This window comes from Anguilla rostrata, chromosome 17 (genome assembly GCF_018555375.3).
Source record: "Anguilla rostrata isolate EN2019 chromosome 17, ASM1855537v3, whole genome shotgun sequence".
In the NCBI taxonomy this organism is placed as follows: domain Eukaryota; kingdom Metazoa; phylum Chordata; class Actinopteri; order Anguilliformes; family Anguillidae; genus Anguilla; species Anguilla rostrata.
The window spans coordinates 13643545-13667628 of record NC_057949.1 but is presented as its reverse complement, the minus strand read 5'-3'; the positions used below and the strand labels follow the sequence as shown (position 1 = coordinate 13667628).

At 41.1% G+C, this 24084-nt stretch overlaps 1 protein-coding gene across 1 annotated transcript; it reads right to left on the bottom strand.

The window, feature by feature from the left end:
• Positions 1–1233: 1233 nt before the first annotated feature.
• On the bottom strand, positions 1234–22670 carry LOC135243839 (galanin receptor 2b). Its single transcript, XM_064315915.1, has 3 exons — positions 22451–22670; positions 9235–9625; positions 1234–4217 (listed from the first exon to the last, which is right to left on the bottom strand). The coding sequence occupies exons 2-3, from the start codon at positions 9606–9608 to the stop codon at positions 3452–3454; spliced, it is 1140 nt and encodes a 379-aa protein (XP_064171985.1). The 5' UTR covers positions 9609–9625; positions 22451–22670; the 3' UTR covers positions 1234–3451.
• Between the last annotated feature and the right edge of the window lie 1414 nt (positions 22671–24084).

The window sequence follows — 24084 nt, the reverse complement described above, 5'->3', positions numbered from 1 at the left end:
TTTTTGTGAAGCATGCAACAGTGATGACGTGAGAGTTGGAACATTGCCAAAACGTGGTGGACGGTTGAAAATTGTTTTAATGTGGTCCCATCCCCATACAAGAAAGCATATGAGAGTACAGAGTATAGAAATACACACAAAGAGTTGATTACACATTTAAATACTGTACCGCACTGTGTGACAATATTTTTGCATTAAAAAAAAAAATCTGATAGCAATGTTTCATCTTAAACCTTCATAAGGGGCTCATTTATATGCGTTATAATGGACAAAAATCATTTTATTCTGGACCCCTAGATTTTTTAGACCACTGTACTGACTGAAAGCTTGTAATTCCCACTTGAAAATGACGCAACAGTGATTTTCTTGAGTCAAAACAGTTGCTTTGTAGTGAAATACGTGAATATGTTGTGATTTACAACAATGCATAATTTAGACATTTTGGATAGATTTGGAGACGCTGGGTACACTGCTTAGTTTTTGCTTCATACATCTATAGTAGTTCTACATACCCACCCTTAAATTTTATGAACTTGTGGTCAATAGGTTTTTGATCTAGCACATGTATAGTTTAACCTGCTGTTTATATGCAACCTCTCAGTATTTCATTGCCAACAATTGCATTTGTGGCACTTTATTTCTTCTAAAATTATGAATATAAACTAATCTGCATTAGTACTGTAAATTATACAAATGTCTTGCTTCATTTAAGCCATTTTTCAAGTCTCTGTGGTGTTCACATCTGGAGTTATAAAGCTTTAACTAAGGTACCCCCTAAATCGGCAAGGATTGGCAAGATTTGGCTTGTGCGCTAAGGGGTTAAATCCCAACTGAGGAACGTGAGAAGGAAAAAACAAGCATTATCTGCAACTGGAAGATATATAGTGGGCCCATTAGTCCTCCAAAAATTCTTATGCAAGGTATTTTGGGATAGCTATCTGGCCAGAAATAAGTACCTGTTGATGAGGACTATCAAAATTTTTAAGGGCACTTCTTGAAGTATTATTTTTTTTTATCAATAGGGAGATGATGAGGGAGTCATGATAATGTAATTGGACAAGTAGAAGAATGAAAAGGGATAAGGTATTAGAGCTAAATTAAAGGTTAAACCTGAGATATGTATTTTATATGTTTCTGAATTTATGGTTTAAACACTATCATAATCAAACTTATTCAACATCATAGCAAGCACTGGATTATGGACTACACAAATACAAAAAAATCATACAATAGTTCCTGGTATGAGGGTATATTTTATGATGAGAAATGGCAAAATTCACTACAAAATCTTTAAAGCCAGTTGTTTTCTCAAAACTGTTTTGCAAAAACACAATATTCAGACAGTCATATCTCCAGAAATATTCACACAATCTCATTAAATGATACCTCATTTCGTAGCTAAAGTACATAATCTTTGTTTTTTTTCCACTCTCCTTTAATTCACCATCTATGAATTGCCAATTAGCACCACCTGTGTATAGTTCAGTAACTTATATGTAAAGGTGTGCCTGTCTTTTGTTGACATTTAGGATGATCTGATTGTTGAAACATTTGTACTTCCTTGCACTGAGCACTTTCAATAGGTTTAATAAGAAAATGTATGTTTTTGCAGCCTCTTGCAAATGAGTTTCTCTCTGTTTTGTGGTATGTCAGTCCACCCTTTCTACCTTCCAAGCTGAATAACATGCAATGCTGATCTAGAGCTTTTTTTTTTTTTTGGTTTTCTCTGAAGTGTTTTATGTGGCCTCCATAGCTCCTTATTGTCAGTTTTGAGACCTAGCTTACTCCACCACAGCAAAACAAAATCCAAGCTGTCCCCTCATCTATTCAATTTTTATTTAATTTTAGTTCATGCATTATGACTCAAATTGAGTAGTGCTAAAATACTATGTTAGCTATGTTAGACCCACTCAATGATCAACATTCATAGCTTTCCGCGTAGAAGATCAGTATACTTACTTTGGTGTCAAAAGGACACAGAACATTAAGTATGCATACGTACAAACTTAAAACCAGTCTTATACTTGCAGTACTGGTGAAGAATAATGATTTGAAAACATCAGTTACTTTATTCTGAATTTATTCTGCATTCTAAAATATGAAAGAATAAGATTAAACCCTGTAGAAAAATGCATGCACATTTTTCTTTTGCGTACTGGAATACTGGCTGAAACAATGTAAAATTTTTCACATATTTTTTCAATGAACTGTAAACTGCGCAACTTTATTAACACACAACAATCCATGTGCAGCATGTAACAATAAAGGATTTTACATTTTGTACACAGCTGCTTAAAGTTACAACATTTTCTATTTTCCAATAATTTGACACCAGTACTGATGTCAGCCGACATTCAATAAACAAGAAACACAGCATATAATCTTTTCCCTACATATCAGTGCTTACAATATTTTGCTATTTTTTGGAACACAAAACACAGATAAGAAAATAAATTACATCTCAGTTAAAAGGAAGCTGAAGAACATCAAACATCAAGGAGGAAAATCACAATGAAATTCATATATGACCATCAAGAACACTACATAATAAACAGTGAACAAGTATAGCAATAAAGAAACAAGTGAATAGCACTTTTAAGGTCTTTTAGGTCACGGGTGGACAATTCAATTCCCATCCATTAATGTGCTTAAAATGGCTAATCAGCTAAAATAATGCTGATTCACTCACAGATTAGGCCACAGTAAAATGTTCCCTTCAGGGACACAAAGACAGTTATTTTTAATAAAATCAATAAATTTAATATCAGCTCTTGCATATGATTGTGGTGAAGGAATAATTAAGATCAGAAGTTGGTGTTATATCCAGAAACAGACAAGGTCCTCCTTGCCCACCTTTGGTTTAGGCAATGGCACAAATCAGAGAGTCTGTACAGTTCTATTGCAGATGGAAAGAGGAGTGTAAGAATTCTGTCTCAGGAGTAGGACTGCAGGTAGAAGATGAACAAGTATAGGGATAATTAAACTAAGGAGAAGAACCTTGACAGCTTTCACATTTTTATGTTTAAGAAGACCTATAGTGCAAGGCTTAGTGCAGAAACAGCTACTGTAATCAAGGCTTTGGGCATGAAAAGGTTAAATAACCCGAGATTAATCAAGTGCATTTAGTGAATGATCATTTTGGATACATTTCAGTCTTCAAGAATTCACTTTGTAAGTAATGTTTATGATTTCGAAAAATAAACATGCTGAGCAATTCAACCAGACTTACGCATAGCATACAGTAAATCCGATCAATAATGGACAGCATGTGTCCAAAACGTTTCATTCATTTGAACATCATCCTACTGTGGCTTCTGCCAGAAGAGCATTTTCTCTCTCTTTAAAAGCAGAGTCAATTATGCAGTCACAGCAGAAAACGAGCAAGCCATACTGCCCGTTTGTTGGCAGACGGATACCGGCAAAAGAAAAGAGAGTCCCCGCAGCGATCCTCTTACGGGCGCTTCTGGAAAGGCGAGGCTTCCGTCGCCAGGGCGTCCTGCGGGGCCGCGAGGGGCCGGTTCCCCATCTCGCAGTCGTTCTGGGGCCCGTTGTTCTCCTCGTTCACGTGGGACACCTCCGTGGACCCGGCCTCGAACCCGGGCACGGTGTTGGCCACGTGCACCACGTGGACCTTGTTCCGGCCCTTCTTGCTGAGGATGCAGCTGAAGACCTTCTTGAAACCCTTGCGGAAGTGCTTGGACACCAGGGCGTAGACGATGGGGTTGAGGCAGGAGTTGGCGTAGGCCATGCAGTGGGAGAGCAGCCGGAAGGCGTAGGTGGTCTGGTTGAAGGGGAAGTCCCCGTACAGGTAGCAGAGGATCACCACGTGGTAGGGCAGCCAGCAGATGCAGAAGAGCACGGTGACGATGATGATCATCTTGGTCACCTTCCGCTTGGCCCGTTTGGACTCGGACATGCCGTCCAGGGGGTCCACGGCGGTCCACAGGTACTTTATGGTCCTGGTGTAGGACAGGCTGACGATGAGCACCGGTATCACGTACCCGAACACGAAGGTGCAGGTGTCCAGAACCTTCCGGTTGTACTCCTCCCACCCCGGCACGCACACGTTGCCGTTGTCGAAGTCGATGAGGTCATAGTAGCTCAGGTAGGGCCCCGCAAAGATCAACGACAGGCCCCAGATGATCACCATGGCGACCACCGCATTGCACGGAGTTCTCAGCTCTCTGGAGCGCAGGGGGTAACGGATGGCCAGGTACCTGCGCCAGAGCAGCGGACATTCATTTCAAAATATTAACACCACCCATTTGCTGCAACACTTGCATTTATGTCTACACAGTAAAATGGTCAGTGTTAATTTAACTCTGGCAGAATTAATGTGAGTTCAAGAGTCCATTGTAAATCAGTGTAAAATTGATGGAAGAGTGCAGGTGAAATGATGGAAGAGGTGAGGTGTCCTGCTGGACGGCACTAAAACAAGCTGTTAATTACTGATTCGCCGAGAAATTAAAATTATTCTCTTTCTACAAAATGATTGGTTCAGTATATGATGAGTGCTAGGCTTTTAGGGTTCACAAAACCACAGTCTCCCATCACTGGTAAAATGTTCTATGGTTGACCTAACGCTGAACGTGCTGGAATTTTACTCAGTAAAAATATAGCACATTACACTTCAAATCATCGCTTCAGGAATTAGACCTGTCCAAGTTAAGAGGACGATGAAAATATTGGAAGCATAAAGCAAGACTTCACGTGTTAAAAAAAGAAGAAGTTTTAATCCACTGGAGGGGTTAATCCACAACTCCTGTCACTGCTGCATGCATTTTTAATCAAGAGGAAATGAATGTCTGCGTTCCTTCCTGCCTGGCTACAAATTAAGGGTGGCTGGGGACTGTCAAGCTAAACTGCATTTTTCCAAGGTGGAAGAATTTTCCAGAGTAAGCAAGTTACCCTGACACATTAATATAAAGAGCTTCATATCACAAGGGTCAGGGGAGGTTTAATGTCACCGTAATTCAGGGTTGTCGGTTGTTATCTGAGAAGGGCCAGCACGGGTGCAGGCTTTGGTTCTAGCGCGGCACTAAAAACACCCAGTTCAACAATTGAGGTCTTGATTGAAGAACATGATTCGCTGATTAGTTTAATCAAGTTTTTCTCTCGCCAGGCTAGAACAAAATTCTGCACCCACAACTGCCACTCTCGTGTAACTTGGTCACCCCCTGCTCCAAAAGCTGTCATGCTCTGATTCGCTAAAAGCCCCCCAGACGTGCAGGAGCTATGTTTCTGCGTCCCATGGATCCCCTTGTCTTAGATTCATGGCCCTTTTCTCCTCAGTTGACCACACAGGCAGCTAATTGGAAATAACCTGGGTCCTAATGTAACCTTTTTCTGCTGAAATGTCATTCATTAATGGATGCATTAGCCATGATTGGTAATAATTGTAGGGAAATCCTTGTATCGGGTCTAAACTGGCGACTAATGGATTCAGTATTTGTGCTTGAGGTGCCCCCAAATTGAACGGGGTTATAGGCAATTTACTTATGCAGGAAGTGCAATACTGTGCATCACTCTCCTGTTCAGGCAATATATTCACCAATTCCGTTCAAATGGGGCTTTCATTCGTTAAGTGTTGTGAACATAAACCGAAAATGTGACTACCTTTTCTGTCACCGCTTTGAAATTTCTGAAACATTATAAGTGCTGTGTGTTTGACTGTCAGACCCCCTGAGTTCATTTGAGTTCCAAGAAGTTTGCATGGAGTGACTGACTCACAACTGACAGCAGTATTTAAAAGCAAAAACTGCCTAAAATAGACAGAAATGTTGGCACTATTTTTCTTACCAGTAATCCTCACTTAATGCTTTCAACTGACTCAATTCAGTTGCAAGATTGAAGTTAAGTATAGATGACGTACAACTTATCGACGAGTGCAATTTTGAAACCATGCATTTGACAGTCAGCATACTCGGGTCAAAAAGAGAAATGCTTCTTTTGCCACTTTGGTTGATAAAAGCAGTGTTTTTCAAGTGAATCGATGTTCCAGTGAATGGAAGTTTTATTGCTATGCCAATTATTCATTTTTAAATGTTTTTTATTACAATTTTGTTTATAATCAGTGGGTCTCTGCCTTTTCTCCCGACCCTTCTACCCCTACATATGAATCACATCTTGCCACATGTTACTTTACATCCACATCCATTTATCCAGAATGACTCACAATGTCTGAAAAATAGAAATACATTCACCTGGTTAAGATAGTAGCACCTGGTTAAGATAGTGCCTGTCTCTTATCAAATTTCCCAGAACACTGAATATTGATAGAACGCCACAAAAGCACTAATGCAAGGGAACTGTACTATCCAAAAACCAAAGTACTAATTCTGGACACATACAGATTACATACTGACCATTATCCCACTAACACCAATCACCGTTGAAATATATTTCTGTACGTTATTCAATATATTTCTCAGTACAAATGAATTTATGGTGTATTTCAAATGAGCTTTTTATTTCACAACTAAGTGTCTTTGTCACTGATTAGTGTAGATACATGCAGAAAATATTTTTGGAATAGCCTCTATTGCAGAAAAAAGAAAAACCAAGAATGCTAATATTTGCAACCTCCTAACTAAAACAATGAATTGCCTTTGTTACCTGTATATGTTGTAGGTAACACAAATACAATAGTATATGTATTCACTGTTGCATATTTCTAGAATAAAGATAAGATGCAAATGTTAGATATGTTGTTAGAGAACCAATGATAATTTCTCTGAGCTAACGTTAGCTCCCAACTCTGCAGTGGCTGCAGTTATGCATACCAATCTATGCCTTTTTTCAGTTTAGTGAAGAACCACAGTCGTGCTTCATGAGTCACCACTGTGCCTCATGAAATAAAAAAATAAAAAAATCAAATACGCAATCCCTTAAAGCACTTATCTTTGCACAGCAGCAGTAGTACTGATCAAAGGAGAGACTTATCTGTCACTGACGACAACTGGGGGCCCGGGGGTCACCGCCCCAGTACACACTATGGAATAACTAATTCAGTGGTGCTCCAAGTAACTTAGTAGAAAAAAAGAATTACCTTTGATCATAAAATACCAGCAAGTGTTACCTTTCATCATAAAATACCAACTGAGACATCAGTACTATCCTTTTGGGATAGGCCCATCAATATTGGAGTGTCAGATGTCACTTCAAGCCAAAGCAGTCTTTCTCAGTGCTGTGATGTTCCTCGCAGTCTCAAAATAAATCGAGCTTATCCAGACACATTTACACAGTTTACATTTTTATTAGTTTTAAATGTACAATCCATTTATGCAGCTATATATTTACTGAATCAATTTGGATTAAATACCTTGCTCAGGGATTAAACGGCAGGGACAGACCCAAACCTGCTGCCTCTTACTGTAGGTACAAGCTTGGTTTCCCTGGCATTATACTACACTGCCTTTACCCTCCATCTGGCAAGAGCAACTGCTCTGGTAGATCTGGCAACTGCAGCTTGCCTGCAGCACCTGCCTACATAACCGACGCCATGACTATGCAGCTGAGCTCACGGACGGCCAAGTGAAAATAACGGACCATAAGACCATGCGGAAGCGTATTTCTATGAAGAGCAGTCACATATGAATTGCATCGCATGCTCAGGAAATGTGCTTTAGCAATCTTAAAGTATCCAAAAGAGAGAAAAAAAAACTCCTTCGGCTTTCATCTGCTGTAGAAGAGATCTAAAGGAAGCTCTGCTTGATGCAGGAGAGTGCCCGGAGTTTAATAAATATATAAGTTGGTGAGAGCCTATTGTGAAACAAAAAAATTGAGAACAAGGAAAAATGCAGACCGAAGTCATCCTGCATTTATATATATATATATATATATATGGCACCTCATGAGTAATCATAAACAAGGCATTGTCAATATGTTTTGATCAAACTGCATTATGACTACACACGATGACGTGGTAGGAATAATTTAGAGGCATTATAATAAAATGCACACCATAATCAGCAGTGAAGACTGAGGATTGCAATAGGCTATCATCATTTTCTTGTCATCCTGCAGTGATAAAAGGAAATGACTAATAAATTATGGTTGTGATAATGGGCGTGCGAATCCATCTCTTCCACAACAGAGACCCCAAGCCTACCCCGTGTAACCTCCAATTATAACAGCGGTAAGAGGTCTGATTTGACCTTTACTCCCTGTTCTCTTGCACCGGCATAATTGGTGTGTCTTGACAGAATAACAGAGCAATAACACATCAAGGTGCATCAACTCTCCAAATAATCTGAATCATTACGGGAAAAAAACAAAGCTCTTTTTGAAACCCCTCCTCCCCCCCCCGCCCCCTTTTTCAGAGCATTTTTGGTTCTGTGATGTACGCCCTCTGTTTTTGAAAATTGTCCTCAAAAAAGAAAAAAGAAAAAAGACTCCGGCACTCAGTTCCTCTGAGTGAATGCAGATGTGCGACATGCAGCGATTCGGGTTAGCCCGGAGGCAGCACTGATATCACAGCAGGTCAGAAACCCTGGGCTTGGGGCCTGATTGATTTTGGGGCCTGAGCCGATTTTTGTTTTCTTATGAAATCAGCACCCCATTCAGTCCCAAGAAATCAGGCGAGGTTAAAACCTGCAACTCCCCCCCGGATGAAGGTTGCGCTCCTGCAGAAATGAACCCGCGCTACAGCGTCTTAGGGTCTTAGTACGCTCTAACACCGCGCGACCTTACCGTGAAACCTGCCTAACGGTCGAGCGCCCTCTGGATCGCCATCGGCGCGCCAGCGTTTGGCGTCAACGCGACAGCGAACCACGAGCAGCCGATCGTCCACCGACTAATCTGCCTTCTCTGAACGGGTGAGGGGTGGCACAGCGATGCAGTGGGTGGCACTCTCGCCGCACAGCAAGAAGGTTGTGGGTTGGAATCTCAGCTTGGGGCCTTTCTGTGTGGAGTTTGCATGTTCTCTTTGTGTCTGCGTGGGTTTCCTCCCACATGCAGGTAGGCTAATTGGAAATGCTAAATTGCCCATAGGTATGAGTGTGTGAGTGAATGGTGGGTGTGCCCTGCGATAGATTGGCAGCCTGTCCAGGGTGTAATCCTGCCTCTCACCCAATGCATGCTGTGATAGGCTCCGGCACCGCCCATGACCCTGACCAGGATAAGCGGGTATAGATAATGGATGGCTGGATGAATGGGTGATCCTCATCAGGATTTCCTGCCTTGTGCTCTGAGGTAGGGGAAATCGGGAATGGTGGGGCGGTGGAAGAGACTGACCTGTCGACGGACACGGCGGCCAGCGTGAAGCTGCTGGCGTACATGGTGAGGTTGATGAAGAAGTGCACCACCTTGCACATGAAGGAGCCGAACACCCAGCCCTCCAGGGAGTAGATGGTGGCCTGGAAGGGCACGCAGAAGATGATGAAGAAGAAGTCGGCCACACTCAGGTTGAGGATGAACAGGTTGGTGGTGTTGTAGCCCATCTGCCCGTTCCGGAGGAGCACCGCCAGGACCAGGCTGTTCCCCACCGTGCCCAGCAGGAAGATGAGCGAGAAGACCACCGACACGATCACGCTGGCCGGGTTCAGCTGGTAGTCCGACGACGCGTTCCAGTGGCCCGCCATTTTGTTGAGGTCTTCCTGGTCCGACATGGCTGCCTGAGGGGATCCTAAGCACAGTTTGGGGAGGGGGGGGGGGGTGGGGTTGGGGTGGGGCGAAGCTGTTAGCCTGCATCTCACCTATCATGCAGTGTACTTGACTGGAACTTAACAGCTATCAATACTCAAAAAAGCATTTCGACCACCACCGCCCACATTTAAATTGCTCTGAATACTCAGGGAAAAGGAATACTGAAAATATATCTAACTTTTATACATTATGTATAAAATACGTAAGAAAGATTTTGTGAGACTTGTGAAAAATATGGGCAAATATGCAAGTTATTTCTGCTTATTGCAATATATGCATATTTTTTAAATGTATATTTCAAATAATATTTTAAGAAACTCTACATATTTATGATAAGTTAAAATGGGGGAACTGTTTAGATAAAAATCCTGCACCCAAAGACTAAACAAAATATAAACAAATAAATAATCACAGCAACCACAGACTTAACATCCCCAAACATTCACACTTTTTACAATGCTGATAACAATGTAGGCATTGTATAAATTCTAATATAATACATTATATGACCAAAAGTATCTGGACACCCCTTGGTTTGGGGCTGTTTTTAGTTCCAGTGAATCCAAATCTTAATGCTACAGCATACAATCACATTATAGATGATTCTGTGCTTCCCCAATGGGTTGGGGAAGATCCTTTCCTGATTCAGCATGACAATGCACCCAGGCACACAGCAAGGTCTATATAGAAATGGCTTTGTCGAGAACGGTGTGGATGAACTTGACTGGCCTATACAGAGCCTTGACCTCAACCCCATCCAAGACCTTTGGGATCAATTAGAAAACCAACTGCAAGCCAGGCCTAATCTCCAAACCTCACTAATACACTTCTGGCTGAATGGAAGCAAATCCCTGCAGCGATGCACCAACACATCTAGTATAAAGCCTTCCCAGAAGAGTGGAGGTTGTTATAGTAGCAAAGGGTGGACCAACTCCATAATTTATATGCCCATGATTTTGGATGAGATGTTGAATGTCAGGTGTCCACATACTTTTGGCCATGTAATGTATACTATACTTACACACACATACTGAATATGTATACAGGTATATACATACTGTACATATAATACTGATGATTGTATGAAAATGTGAAACAGTAATGGGATTAACTGACTCAGTCTGTACATTCTGCTCTTATCAGACTGAAGTTGGCACTATATTTTTATCTTGAAATAAGAGTTTCAAGGAGTTGAGATGTACCATTTGGCCATGTTGAATTGAGTGAGTCATACAAATTCTATTACATTTCCATCAAAAAAGAAGATCCTGTGCTTTGGTCTTTTCACTCTTGCAATTGGGACATAAGCCACTTGTGGGTTATCTTGAAAGGACAATAGAATCAATCAATAGGATCAAAGCCAAAAACAGTGCATCCCCTTCTGTTAGTGGGAGTGGAATACTGGAAGACATTGGTTTTTAATTTTTGCAGGTTTGAAGACGACTTGTCAAACATACCCCTGACACTAAGTCAGTAGATGATTGCATACAAAATTGATTAGGCTGCAAAAATAAAAAAAATAAAAAATAAAAATTCCAAATTAAAAAAGAAAATAGTCAAATTTCAATCACCACTCCACCCCACCCCTCCTCAGGCTCGATTCCATCAGCAGATGTACTGTAAGACTTCTGCCAGCTTTTATCTAATTGCAAAGCAGTTTGCCAAGTAAAGATTCAGATACCAGCTCATATTTGCATTTCAACAAATTCCATTGGAGATATCAAACCAGCATATATAGTAAAAACGTTTTATTGAAACAAGGTTTTTGTGCTGTTTGTCCCTGTGTTAAATGCTTATGGTAAAATATTCTGAAAGGTGTTTCAGAACATTGGAAGGGAACCACAAGGAGTTAACAATTAATTCCAATTCACTTTATGCTTGTGCTAATTGACAATGCACAGCAGAATGAGTAAACACCTCTGTCCCCCTGTAATCCTACATCCTAAAATATACCTAGTCTAGCATGTGTTCATATGATCGTGTGACAGAATATGTATAACAGTAGCCTTGAATCCATGACTGGATATAATTTGGACATCTATGTGGGTCAACAGGCTTTGTTTCTTAATGTTATCCTCATACACTGGTTAACAAATTGCTTGAAGGTACAGATAAATTTATGCAGCCTATGCAGCTTTATGCATCAGTGCGATCCAACAGTGAAGTGGGCCTGGAGGGAACAGAAAGAAATGCTCTATACTTGGTCACACCACAATACTGAGTGGGAAGATGTGGTGACTAATGTTAAACGCAATGGAAGCAAGCCAGTAACCAAGCACTCTCTGAGAAAGTGATAAGTCTAAGGACCAGTTCTGGGCAGTTTGAGCTGTCTGTCCAATTCTGAGCAATTTTTGGAACAAAGCTGGAGGGAATAAAAAAACAATTAACATGAAAGGAAAGGGTTGTAGAACACAAACGTGTAGAAATCATTTACATTACATGTTCAAAGGGAATAAAAGATGCGTTCTGAGGCTAGGCGATTACCATAAACTGACAAAAATAAATAAATGCTGCATAGACTAATGCTGAGTGGCAAAAATAACACAAAACATAATGATGCCTAAAATTACATTATGAACTCTTGAAATTTGAGTGCTCTCTTCTTCTTGGCTGAAGTGGAATCATGCAATATTAAAAGGGCAACAGTGTGGATACTCGAACGTGTATTAGATTCAGACGTGTTCCAGGAGTGGATCCGTTTGGGCCGTAGTTACAGTAGTAGCACATATCCGTGCAAATGACTTTAAACTTGATCTCTGGCACGATGGGTGTGAATTACCGAGCTGTGTGTGCAGGCGTTGTTGGGCAGAAGTGCTACACGAAAGAAACCTACGCAGCTCTATCTGACAAGAAAAAAAAAAACACCAGGATTTAATTCCTTTGATGATTATATGTATTGCAGAATACAACTTTGCGAGATTTTCTTGTTGTGCTGAATTATTGGACTCAAAGCAGAACGGTGCTTACAGAAAATAACTAAGCGCTGATAAAAATCAATTATTTTCGCACCAGTGCATATCGAATGTTTTTTTTTCTTTTAATGGAATTTTTATGGTTGTTTCTATCTGACATATTTGGCACAGTATTCTGCAATGTCAAACAGGGAGGCCAAATTAAATTATGACAGAAAGGTCAAATTAAATGTAGTCGTGATTCACGTCCATCTCCCCCAGTAACAGCCCTCTGTCTAAAAAAAAACCTCATATTTCCCATGATCCATAGCTGTGATGGCACTCAATAGCTGAGCTCCTTTTCACAGTAACCGTCATGATGGTCACGTATTCCCCCTTGACTCAATTTGTGTGCTCAAAATTAACAGAAATAAGCCATTTGTGAGCTTTTTCGGGAAATTAACCTGCTACATTCATTACCACTGAGAAGCCAGCATCGCTGTAAGAAGAATTCGTCGGGAAGGGTTCAAATTGACAGGAGAAGAACTCAGAGACTGATGCCACCATTACGAGGAGGTTTTGAAGAATCACATTCATTAGAGAGCTGCTACATCATAACAATCAGAGGGAGCTCTTAGTCATTATGGTCCCAGGCTCATTTTCCATGGCGAGTTTAATCAATTATTGGAATGAAAAAAATGCAGTCTGTATTTGACATTGTCATATATATATATGTATATATCTGTTTTTATTTTTTGAAATTTTATTTATTTATTTATTTTTTTACTGTATACCATTGACAGTTTTCACTGTGGTATGACCTGGGATATGTGAACATTTATCTTTTGGTATGACTTTGGGCATACCAAAAGTGGCTTTTTCCCCTTTATGATTACCTTCTGGCCAGACATAAGGGTTTATTGTGCTGCTGAGATATGAAAACGAAAGAAAACGCTCTGATGCTCCTTTTGATGTGAAAGATGGCGCGCTAACCCTCGTTTGGGCTGAATGAAAACAAAGATGAACTTCACATTTCAGTCCCCGGATGAGAGTAAATTTCTGTAAATGGACTTTGAGGCTATGATCATTTGTTAGCCGTATGTTACTTACGCTTATTGTAGTAGTAACTTAACCAAATGTAGTCTTGTTTTCTTACAAATCATGCAGGGCTGTTATTGAACCAGAAACACTCAGACCGGGGAAAAAAGCAATAAAAATGAAAAACCAAGAATGCAGAAATATCTCCTGGGGTCTGGGTATGACAAACAGAGTGAGAAAAAAAACCCTCTCACAAAAGCAGCAAGAAAACCGCTATTTTGAGCGCTAAGAGGCTTGCTGTGCACAACTGCCACAGTTTCTGTGTTACACATGGTCTCCTCCTAAGGGGACACAGGAGACCGTGCCTTTTATAACTGGCCTAATAAAGACAATGGGCAACACCTCAGCTGATTGCTGATTGATCAGCCACAGGTGAGCATATCGTTGCTGTTAAAGTTCCTATAGGCCCTCCCCAGCCGTGAGAGGGAACAGGTGTGGTTGTCTGCAGCTAGAGAAGAGGAGTACCCTGCCCTTCCATCCCAATGACACAGTAACTTATTACAATTCCGTTGTGCTCGGCAAAACTGTTCTTCTCATTCGATACTGCAGTACAAGCATTCCACCAGCATCTGCTGGATACCATGAGTCATGATTTCTGTGGCAAAGACTCGAAACATGGCTGCTCCCACTCTCTGTCAAATTTAGGTTTATCAGGAAAATGTTATTGATACGCACCAAACCGTGCAATTGACAGAAGGTACTTACTGCACCTGTATTATATAGATAATGGTTTGACGTGCACTTCCATTCATTTTGCCAGGGAACAACAGTTCTTTCACAAATCCTTGCAATTTCATGAAAATCCATCACAGCAGTTTCCATTGAAAAGGAAAAGTGTTTTTTGTACATTGAATTAATTTTGCATTCCTGTATGCCTCCTTTTCATGTTAAACAGTTTCTTAATGAATAACAACAAACCCTACTTTCAAACACACTAGTGCACTGATGATAAAACGATTTTTTCAGTTAGTGAAATGTAATTTTCTGGATCAACACTCCTCTCAAAGGCTATGTTCAGACTGCAGAAGTGGCCCAAATCCAATTTTTTTTTTGCCTATGTGTGATTCAGATTTTTTCTGAGCTGTGTGAACACAAAAATGTGATCTTTTCATATCAGATTTGGGTCACTTCCATATGTATCAAGCACATATCCAATCTGTGGCTATGTGATCGCTGTGAGAATGGTCATATATTGGAATATATATGAATATAATATAATATAATATTGGAATTTGAGCGGTTTTAACGTCACACTTCACTGTACAGGTGCAGATCACTATCGTCATAACTTTGCATTGGCAGTGGCTCAATAAAAAAAAAAACAAAATGGAGAAGAGTAGTGACGGCAGTCAGTGGCAAGACATTGAAGTCACCCACTCATCTCTCAGCACAGAATGCCAGCAATAGCTGCTAATACAGCTAAAGCTATTCCTTAGGCCTTCCTCCTCCTTCTTGGCCTACTCCTCAACAGCACAGATTGACACTTGCAACGCTATTTTGCCAGTAGCTATGATGAACTGTCTAAAAAATATAACCTTTTTTGTTGTTAATGTGCGTATGCGGTGTCTTTCCACTGGGGGACCAACTCCATATTAATGCCCATGATTTTGCATGAGATGTTGATGTCAGGTGTCTACATTCTTTTGGCCATGTAGTGTATTTCCTTCACTTCTTCCCTCCACTTAGCAAACCCTCCAGTGACATTACACTTTCTGAGCGAGGGGGACTGATCAAGAGTGAGAGGCCAGGACTGTTTTAATTGGAAAAACCTGACACTGCTTCCGCTCTTCGACATTTGGAAACAACGGCTCACAGCGAAAGCAGGTTGCCAGTGACCATGGCGACAGCTGAAATCACGGCGTGCGCGTTGTAAGCACATATTTCGGGGCTCCCTTCCTCATATTTACAGGAAACAGATGAAGGTTATGACAATTATGACTTTACATTATGATCCAGAATTTATTTCGTGCGGAAAATATTTTACGGCCTTATAGGCTACCTTCACTACAGGCATTTAGCAGACGATCTTATCCAGCATAGCAACATAGCATTTTTTTTTTTACATTGTATCCATTTATATATATACTGAAGCAATGCAGTTTAAATACTTTGCTCAAGAGTACAACAACAGTGCCCTACCCAGGAATTGAACCTACAACCTTTCGGTTACAAGCCTAGTTCCTTACCCACTGTGCTACACTGCCGCCTCACGTAATAGTTACCTTCATAATAGTTTCATGAAATCAACAGCCACATAGGCCCACACCATCTCTCTGCTTCCAGCATGCGTAACAGATGAAGCAGTATGCCAAGGGTCCAGAGCAGTCTCTCGTTTTCCACACTTTCACTTTTCAATCACTCTGATAACGGTTTATCTTAGTCTTATCCACCCAAAAGACTTATTTTCAAAACTCATCAGGCTCATGTTTGTATTTTTGTCATATTTAATGTCACCTTTCTGTTGATGGTGCGGATAAGAGGTTTACATTTAGGAGTGTAGCCTCCGTAATTCACCTCTCTTCAGTCTTCTGTTTCCTGTGATACTTTCACCTCTCAATGTATGGAGTAATTGCTAAATGATGCTGACTTGGACTTTACTCACTGAATGGCATTGTTCAATGTCATGAAATAAATATATCATGAATTTTGGTTCATAATCATTTGATTCAAAAGTAAATTTGGAGCTAGGGTGGAGAAGCTCTGTGGTAGGGACGAGTGAGAACCATTCACTCAGATGGCAGGGAGTGCAAGCCTCCCTGCTGCAGCAAAGCAGAGGAGTCGAGCCGGCATATAGGGTTGAATTATGTCCTGTAGGCAGGCAGACAGAACCTGATCCTGGCAGTGATTGGTGGTCAGTGGAGTGACCTCAGCAGAGGAGTGACATGTTATATCATGAAAGGAAGTAGCGAGAACCTTGGAACTGAGAATCGAGGGTGCATCGCCATGACTTGTGAACAATCTCACTATTTGAAAGGATAATATTTGCTGACTCTGTTGGATGTGGGAAAACCAAAGGCTTGAAGACAGTGGATACCTGCGCTTGCTTAAATTACAATGGAAAGACCCTTCCGCTGGCAGACATCTTACTTCTGGGGCATTTTGGGGATTCCCCTCTTCAATCAAGGGTGACTGAGCATGAAGAAGCAGGCATTATTTTAGGATTAGGATGGGCCTATTTTTTTTTCCTCTCACAACACTGTAAACTCTTTTTGTTTTAAAATGGGAACCCGACTTGGGGTTGAGAATCATCTCCAATTCCCATCCCGATGTGAATGGCCAATCATCTGCAGCTGCAGCTGCATTCATGCTGCAAACTTCACCGCCTATTCTGGCATGTACAGACATCCACAGATCTCTGAAACATATTGCATTGCCAGCTATCAAAATTCGTTCAACTGTGTAGGGTGCTTGTTGCTCATTTGTGCAAATTTCTCTTAAGTGCACCTGTTTTATCATCAAATAATGCCATCTGCCATTAACCATCATCAATGTGTAGTTCCAACAAAGCATGTACTGTAACCATGGAAAAAACAATTTGTTCCAGATCCAAAGCAACAGTTTATTTATGAGCAATAATATTCAATGCTGTGGATAAAAGTAGGGGAACACAACATAGGTTCAAAAATATTATATTCTTTTACATGTCAGCTGCATCTGTGCTTGCTGAGGTTAATTGCCTTTTTTTTTTTTTTACCTATTTCCCTCATTCTATTTATGAATTTATTCATTTTTTAAATTAATGAATATTTATTTACAAGTATCCACGGTTAATCACCCAAAAGTACCTCAAACTCTACATCACACTTCGAAGTGCTGCTTGTGTAAATAAATAACGTGTTTGTCTATTGTCACACATTGTCCATGTCATGGAATAAACCCTTTTCGAGGGAGGGACAAAACGGTTGATGACGAGGTTGCAGCGCATGTCCTGCAAATTATCTTTCGTTCAGCAGTTTCCAAACAAAACAGAGCAAAGTACAAACCAAAGGCCTTTGGTTTGTATTCCCAGCTATCACTGTCACATACGACCTCCCCAGAATCTACAAAGCATGCGCACGTTTAGCTGGTTAGTAACAGCTAAGACAATTGAATGCTTTAGTTTGTGTCTTTTTAAACTGACTGAGATTGGTATTACTTTTTGGTAGTGCCTGTGATAATGGTCATTATGGCGTTTTTTGTTTTTTTTGACTGGCTACAGACATATTTTACTTCATGCAAGTACATTGATGTAGACTTTTAGAATGTACATATACATAACTTTCAATTGCATTAACAACAACACATAATAATAATAATAATAATAATAATAATAATAATAATAATAATAATAATAATAATAATAAAAAGGAAATGAATTGCCTTCATACCACAGTAGTGTTTCTGGGGTGCACTGCATGCTGCAATGGCAGAGGGAGACAAGCAGAGTGTGCTAGATCCGGTCTTTTCTACCTCCCAGCCTGGCACACACACACACATAAGGTCCTAATGGTGAAGGAGCATAGGCCCATTGGCCCCTCTTAGCGGTGCCCCTCTAAGTCATGGATCTCCTCCCATCGCCAGATGCTGCCCACCTTTCATTTCTGTCTGTCCTCTCTCACCCACAAGCGCTCATGTAATGTGAAATGCACAAAGCAAATGCACACTCATCCTCAATTAAAATTCTAGACTATAGATTATAATGGACAGCTTCCCTGGGATTAACCACGATTGGTTATGCTTTGCACGTCCCTCAGCGCACACACGGAGACAGTCACTAGCGCCGAATCCTGTATGCGCTGCATTACGGTGTGTGCACGCACCGTAGCTCTAGCCCACATTTAGTGCAACATGTAATGCTTACATCAACCGCCATTATTAATTCCCTTCCCTTCCCCTGGTTAATAATTTATTCATTCAATAAAACAATGACACTTTTACAATCAGGACCGTAATATGAACCTCTGCCCAACAGTGTTGTCCTGATGGGTTTCCATGTTTACGAACGCTGACCTGCATAGAAAGTAACAGCAAGCCATCTTACAGTTTTGCTGTAATTTGCGCAGTCACAGGAAGTTAACAAGCTTACAATTAGCTGCTGGGAAATCGTTTAACGGCTTTTAAAAAGGTGATCATCTTTACACAGAGGTGTTTTATGAAATACCATAGCCTATTGAATATAGAAATTCCAATTAATCCAGCAGTCAAGGACATTTTTAGCTTAAGAAGCCCAATTTTATTATTTAAATAAAGAATGAAACTATTTGCAAGACCATCATACCTGTAGGATAAATAATACAGCTAAATGTCATTGCACACTGCAGTTGTGTGTGGTGGTGGTGGTGGTGGTGGGGGGGGGGGGGGGGGGTAGGAGGGAATGTTCCTGTAAAATTTCATACAAGTTGGCCTTATGGAGCTTATGCAAATGAATATAACTATAGCACCACAAGCCTGGGCATCCTTGTCCACACTGGGTATATTTCATCCACTGAAGTATTGCTGTTATCCTTGTAAATTTGTGGCCATGTGCATATTTTGGGCGTGGTCAGCCATTTTTGCTGAATTGAAAGTGTAATCCTGCAGCCATCTTTGTACATAAAGATTTCCCTTCGCCATTTAACACAGGAAAATGCTGTAGATCATGTATAATCCGGCAAACATTGTAGGAGAAGTGCAAAAATAAGTTTTCCAAAAAAATTCAAAATGGCAGAACATCCAATATGGCAGACACTGCGGGTTCTATGTAATTATTTGTTCAGCTTCAGGAGGTAGAGGTATGGAAGAAATTAGGTGCATGTACGAGAAAAGGGATGGCCATAATAATATGTTGCAATTTTGCAGGTGGCTCTGCAGTGCCACCTAGAGTGTCAGCAACATGGGCGTCCTGCTTAAATAAAAATTGGCAGCCACACTGGACATGCCTGCCAAGTTTCATGAGTTTTTGAGCCGGGGAAAGGAGTGAAATTTTAGCAAGAGGCAGAAGAAAAATAAGAAGTAGAAGAAGAAGAATCTAGCAAAAACAATAGGGGTCTTACACACCCTTGGTGCCCCCTCATAATAATAATAATAATAATAATAATAATAATACATTTGCATCACACTTTCCACACTTTCTCACCAGTTAATTTCGGATCTTAAATATCTGATGTACAGTATTATTCTTGCGAAGTTAATTGAACCTACCCACCGTTACATTTCTTCTGAGGTAATTATGAAACTTCGATGCCATCAGCTTTTTGAAGACTATCCTTGATTTCGCTACGCTATTTAGGTATTTCTGAACCATTCAGAGGAGCTGCAGTGTGATTTGCCCTCAATTTTCAGCAGTCGATTCACCCAGGTTTACAATTACACTGCGATTTTCTTGAATAGGGACCCAAAATCCATATTCCTTTTAGCTGTGTCCTTTTATGTGTCCACCATGTCCATGGTATTTCTCAATTAGGGTTGACATTTCGCAAGGTAGCGCTTTTAAGATTTCACAAGTTTTATTGCCTCAAATTCTTTAAAACTCAAATGACTAGCCAGCTGAGAAAACCCATGCAAGGCCCATTTGTGACAGCTCTGAATCTAAAGCAGATCATTCAAACAGTGAGCACATTTGAAAGAATCGCAGACTCTGTGTTCTGAACATGTCCACAAAAAATGAATGTTTTTTGCGGTCATGCGGAAACAATTCCAATATCACCTTTCAGACAGAAACCCCACGCTGAAATCATCTTGTTCCTTATTCAGCCACCAATACAAAAGAGTGTTCCATGTGACTCATGCTTGGTTTTCATATAATGGCTGTATCTCAATCGCAAGGGGTCTGCTTATGAAGATAGCATTAGCCCTGCTGTGCTTTCAAGGCGCATCCCAAACCCAAAGTCATCACCAAACGCGTCCTTTTGAGGTGCCTTATTTTTGGCCTGAGTGAGCAGGAGGGATAGCGGTGCTCCGAGTTGACCTATTTTACATAAATTGTAGCGTAGACCCTTGATTATAGCACCGAAAGTCTTTGTGTTGTCGCTATCAACTGAGACAGAGCACAAACTTGAATACAGCATGGCAGGGCTTCCAGAATGACTCGTTATTCACCAGGAAGGACATCCCGCAAATCTTTGTGACAACCTCGGAAATGTTCAATTGCATTAAAAGTGTTGGCAGCTGGTGTCACTGGCAGTAAACGGGCACTGAACGTGTAGTGAATCAACCATCTGATGTAGTTACATCTACATGTCTATGGAAAATAACCAATCTTTATGTCCATAGAAAATAACATATTTTAATTGCGTTACACAATTCATGTGAGTAGTATGTTGAATGTTTACAGAATTACAGGCTTGCTGCTAGCAATGAGCATACTGGCTCATAGAGTTAGCCAACACAGGCAAGCGAGTGAACTGTGAAATTTGGTGGATTAAAATAAACAGGAAAACAATCAGTTTTACCAAAGGAATTACATAATTTAGTTTAACATTTTTAATATACGTATATGCATAAAAAGATGAAAGTGCGTATGAAAAATAAAAACTACTTTGGCGTATTTTAATTTGGGAGACACTGCATATCTTATATATATTGAAAGTTTACAATTCTCAGTTTTATTCAAATACATACTCATACTACTTTTATAACCCTGGATGCGTTCCCCCGGCAGCGTTTTTGTGGCTCAACTGGCAACCAACTATTCCCACTTTCTGATCCCCTGCATCCTCTGCATCTATCACAAGCAGAAAGCAGGAGGATTCTGGGAGCTTGCCATCCCACCCCCCTTTTGTCACTCAGAGGCTCCCTCGGGGGAGCGCACGCAAAGCCTCCTAACTCCCCTTCCACGGGGGGGGGGCGGGGGCCGGCTGACATCCAGTCAGACAGTGTGGAGGGTTCCTTTACGAAGTGACTAAGAGTCCGGGGCGGGCGAGCGGGGGTTTTGGTGGGGGGTGGGGGGGTGGCGTGCGGGTTTGGCTCGCGTTCCGCACCGCCTGCCGCCTGCCGCCTGCCGCCGGCGCACGCGGCGGTAAAGGGAGAAGGCTGCGTGGGCGAGAGCGGACGGCGCCGCCGGAGCGGTTTCGGGGTTGAAGGTAGCGCGAGTGTCCCCGAGCCCGCGCTCCTGCGCTGATCAAAACTGACATCTCCCTACAACCCGGGCGGCTCCGTTGCCGTCTGTCACAAAGCAGTGCTTTCAGACCGGTCCCTGCCATCGTACCATCACTTATAAATAGCAATCAGCTTATTCCGAGTCCCGTTTGTTTTAGAGCTAATAGCCCACGATACAGTGCAGTCCATAAGTATTTTGACAGTGACACAATTTCTGCTGTTTTGGTGCTGTACTCCAGTATATCTTTACCATCATTTAATACATTTATGGAACATATTGGGACTTGAGTAACATATTGAGGAACACATTTACATTTATCACTGGTACTAGATAGACCCGAGTGCATCAATATCAGACCCGATAAAGACCAGAACAGTAGAGACGGGAGACCTGATGGAGCAACTTCAGTATGCAGGTCCGCATGTGCTTTTATGCACACTCTCCGAAACCCATTTAGTGACTCTTACTCAAGGGCATGCAGATTTTTTTCAAACACAATCACTAAATACTGATATTATCCTAACTGCAGTAATATTGATGCTACTGTACATTCCCCCAGGTGTTTGCTGCAAAACACATTTAATGGAAAATTCAGTTTTTCAGGTAAAGAGTAATTTATGCTGGCTATAGAAAACGTGCATGCTATGGGAAGCTTTATAAATGAAATGAGCATCTGTTCTGTTCAAAACTGGAATTCTAACTAGAAAGCAGAGTCTCTTGCCTGATCGTTTCCACCAGAGGAGACGGAAGCTTTGCTCACCAGGTTTAGCGCCACTCCTGAGCTACGACGATCAAATGATTCAGCCTGGAGGTAATGAGGCTGCTTTAATTCCCCCCGATCTGTCCGCTGCAAACACTGTAGCCCTTCTCTCCTCTTCAACAATCTCTGCTTCTCTCACTCTGTCCTCACTCACTATCTCACACTGCCCTGTCTCTGTTGCTCTCTTACTCTACTCTCTTTCTCTCTCTCATTTTCTCTCTCTCGCTCTCCATCTCCCCACCTCTCTCTCTCTCTCTCTCTCTCTCTCTCTGTCTCACACACACACACACACACATATCCCTGCAATTGAAAGCTCCACCTCCACTTTTACTCTATGTAATGTTGGCATTCATTGCAGAAAGATTAGACATCACAGTCGTGTTTTTAATGATATTGCAACAAACAATGTTTTATCGGTTTTATCCTGCATCTTTGTATCTTTGGATCCTGTTGCTGATATTTCAGTCACGTTACATCCATAACCTTGGCACTGGCAAAATATATATTTGTGTTAATTAAATTGCATTCACACAGTAGCAGACTGTGCGGTCAGAGACAGGGCTTTCAATAACACCACAGCATTTACAGTCTTTATGTGGAAAAATTGATTAACAATATAACAATTGATTCACTAAATACTCATATAACCAGTTTTCCTCATTTTTATTTACATCGCAAAAAATTGTGCACATTTCATAAATAGTATTTGGAATTGCAGACATACTGGATGAACTCTTCGCTGTCCACGTCGACACTCATAGCTTATTCATGGAACATGCACAGATTTGTAAGTTTTAAGGGTAAAGCACAAGTTTTGTTTGATAGCCTTTATTGCAGGTTTAAACTGAAAGCTAATGCAGTAGTTAACAGAGAGGTGTGTCATTTTTTGACATTTTTCTAAATCAAATTCATCTGTGTGTGTTTATCTGTGAGTTTGTCAATGGATTATTCAGATCATTGGTACACTTGTTAATCAAGTCAAATGAACAAAACCAGGTTGAGACCACTGATCTATTTAATGGAACGTTATCTGCCCCATTTATTTTCAGCTGTTCAACCACCTCTGGAGCTAACCCCCAATCTCCTTACGTAGAGGCGGCAGAAACACACAGCACTGGGGTCCTTCTGGGGCTCTGACTCCACTGGAGTGGGATGAGATCCCACTCGCTGCCTGGTCTTCTGTGCTGGTTTGTAGGTCTGTGGATTGATGAGTGAAGATCACAGCTCAGTGCTAACGGGGGTTGGGTCGACAGGAAAGCTGAGGAGAGAGTAGTAACCCCTGCAGTCAGGCATATGAACATGCAGGGAGGGAGGGAGGGAGGGAGGGAGAGGGAGAGAGAGAGAAAGGGAGAGAGAGAGAGAGAGATGCGGTATTTGAACATGAATTGAACATCTACTTCCACTGCTGAATAAGAAGTGTTTTTTCCACTGACAATCCAGAGGGCTGTTGCCTTTGTTCCAGAACAGCTATATCTTATGGCTATATCTTATTCATTTATTCACTGCTGGTTGAAAGACATCTATGAAACTTCTTTGAATAGTTGTTTACCACTGCTATGGAAAAATCCTTCCATATTGGTTTATTTGAACTCCATTAATATACTGAGCACCATGTTCATATTCACAGTTTTCAA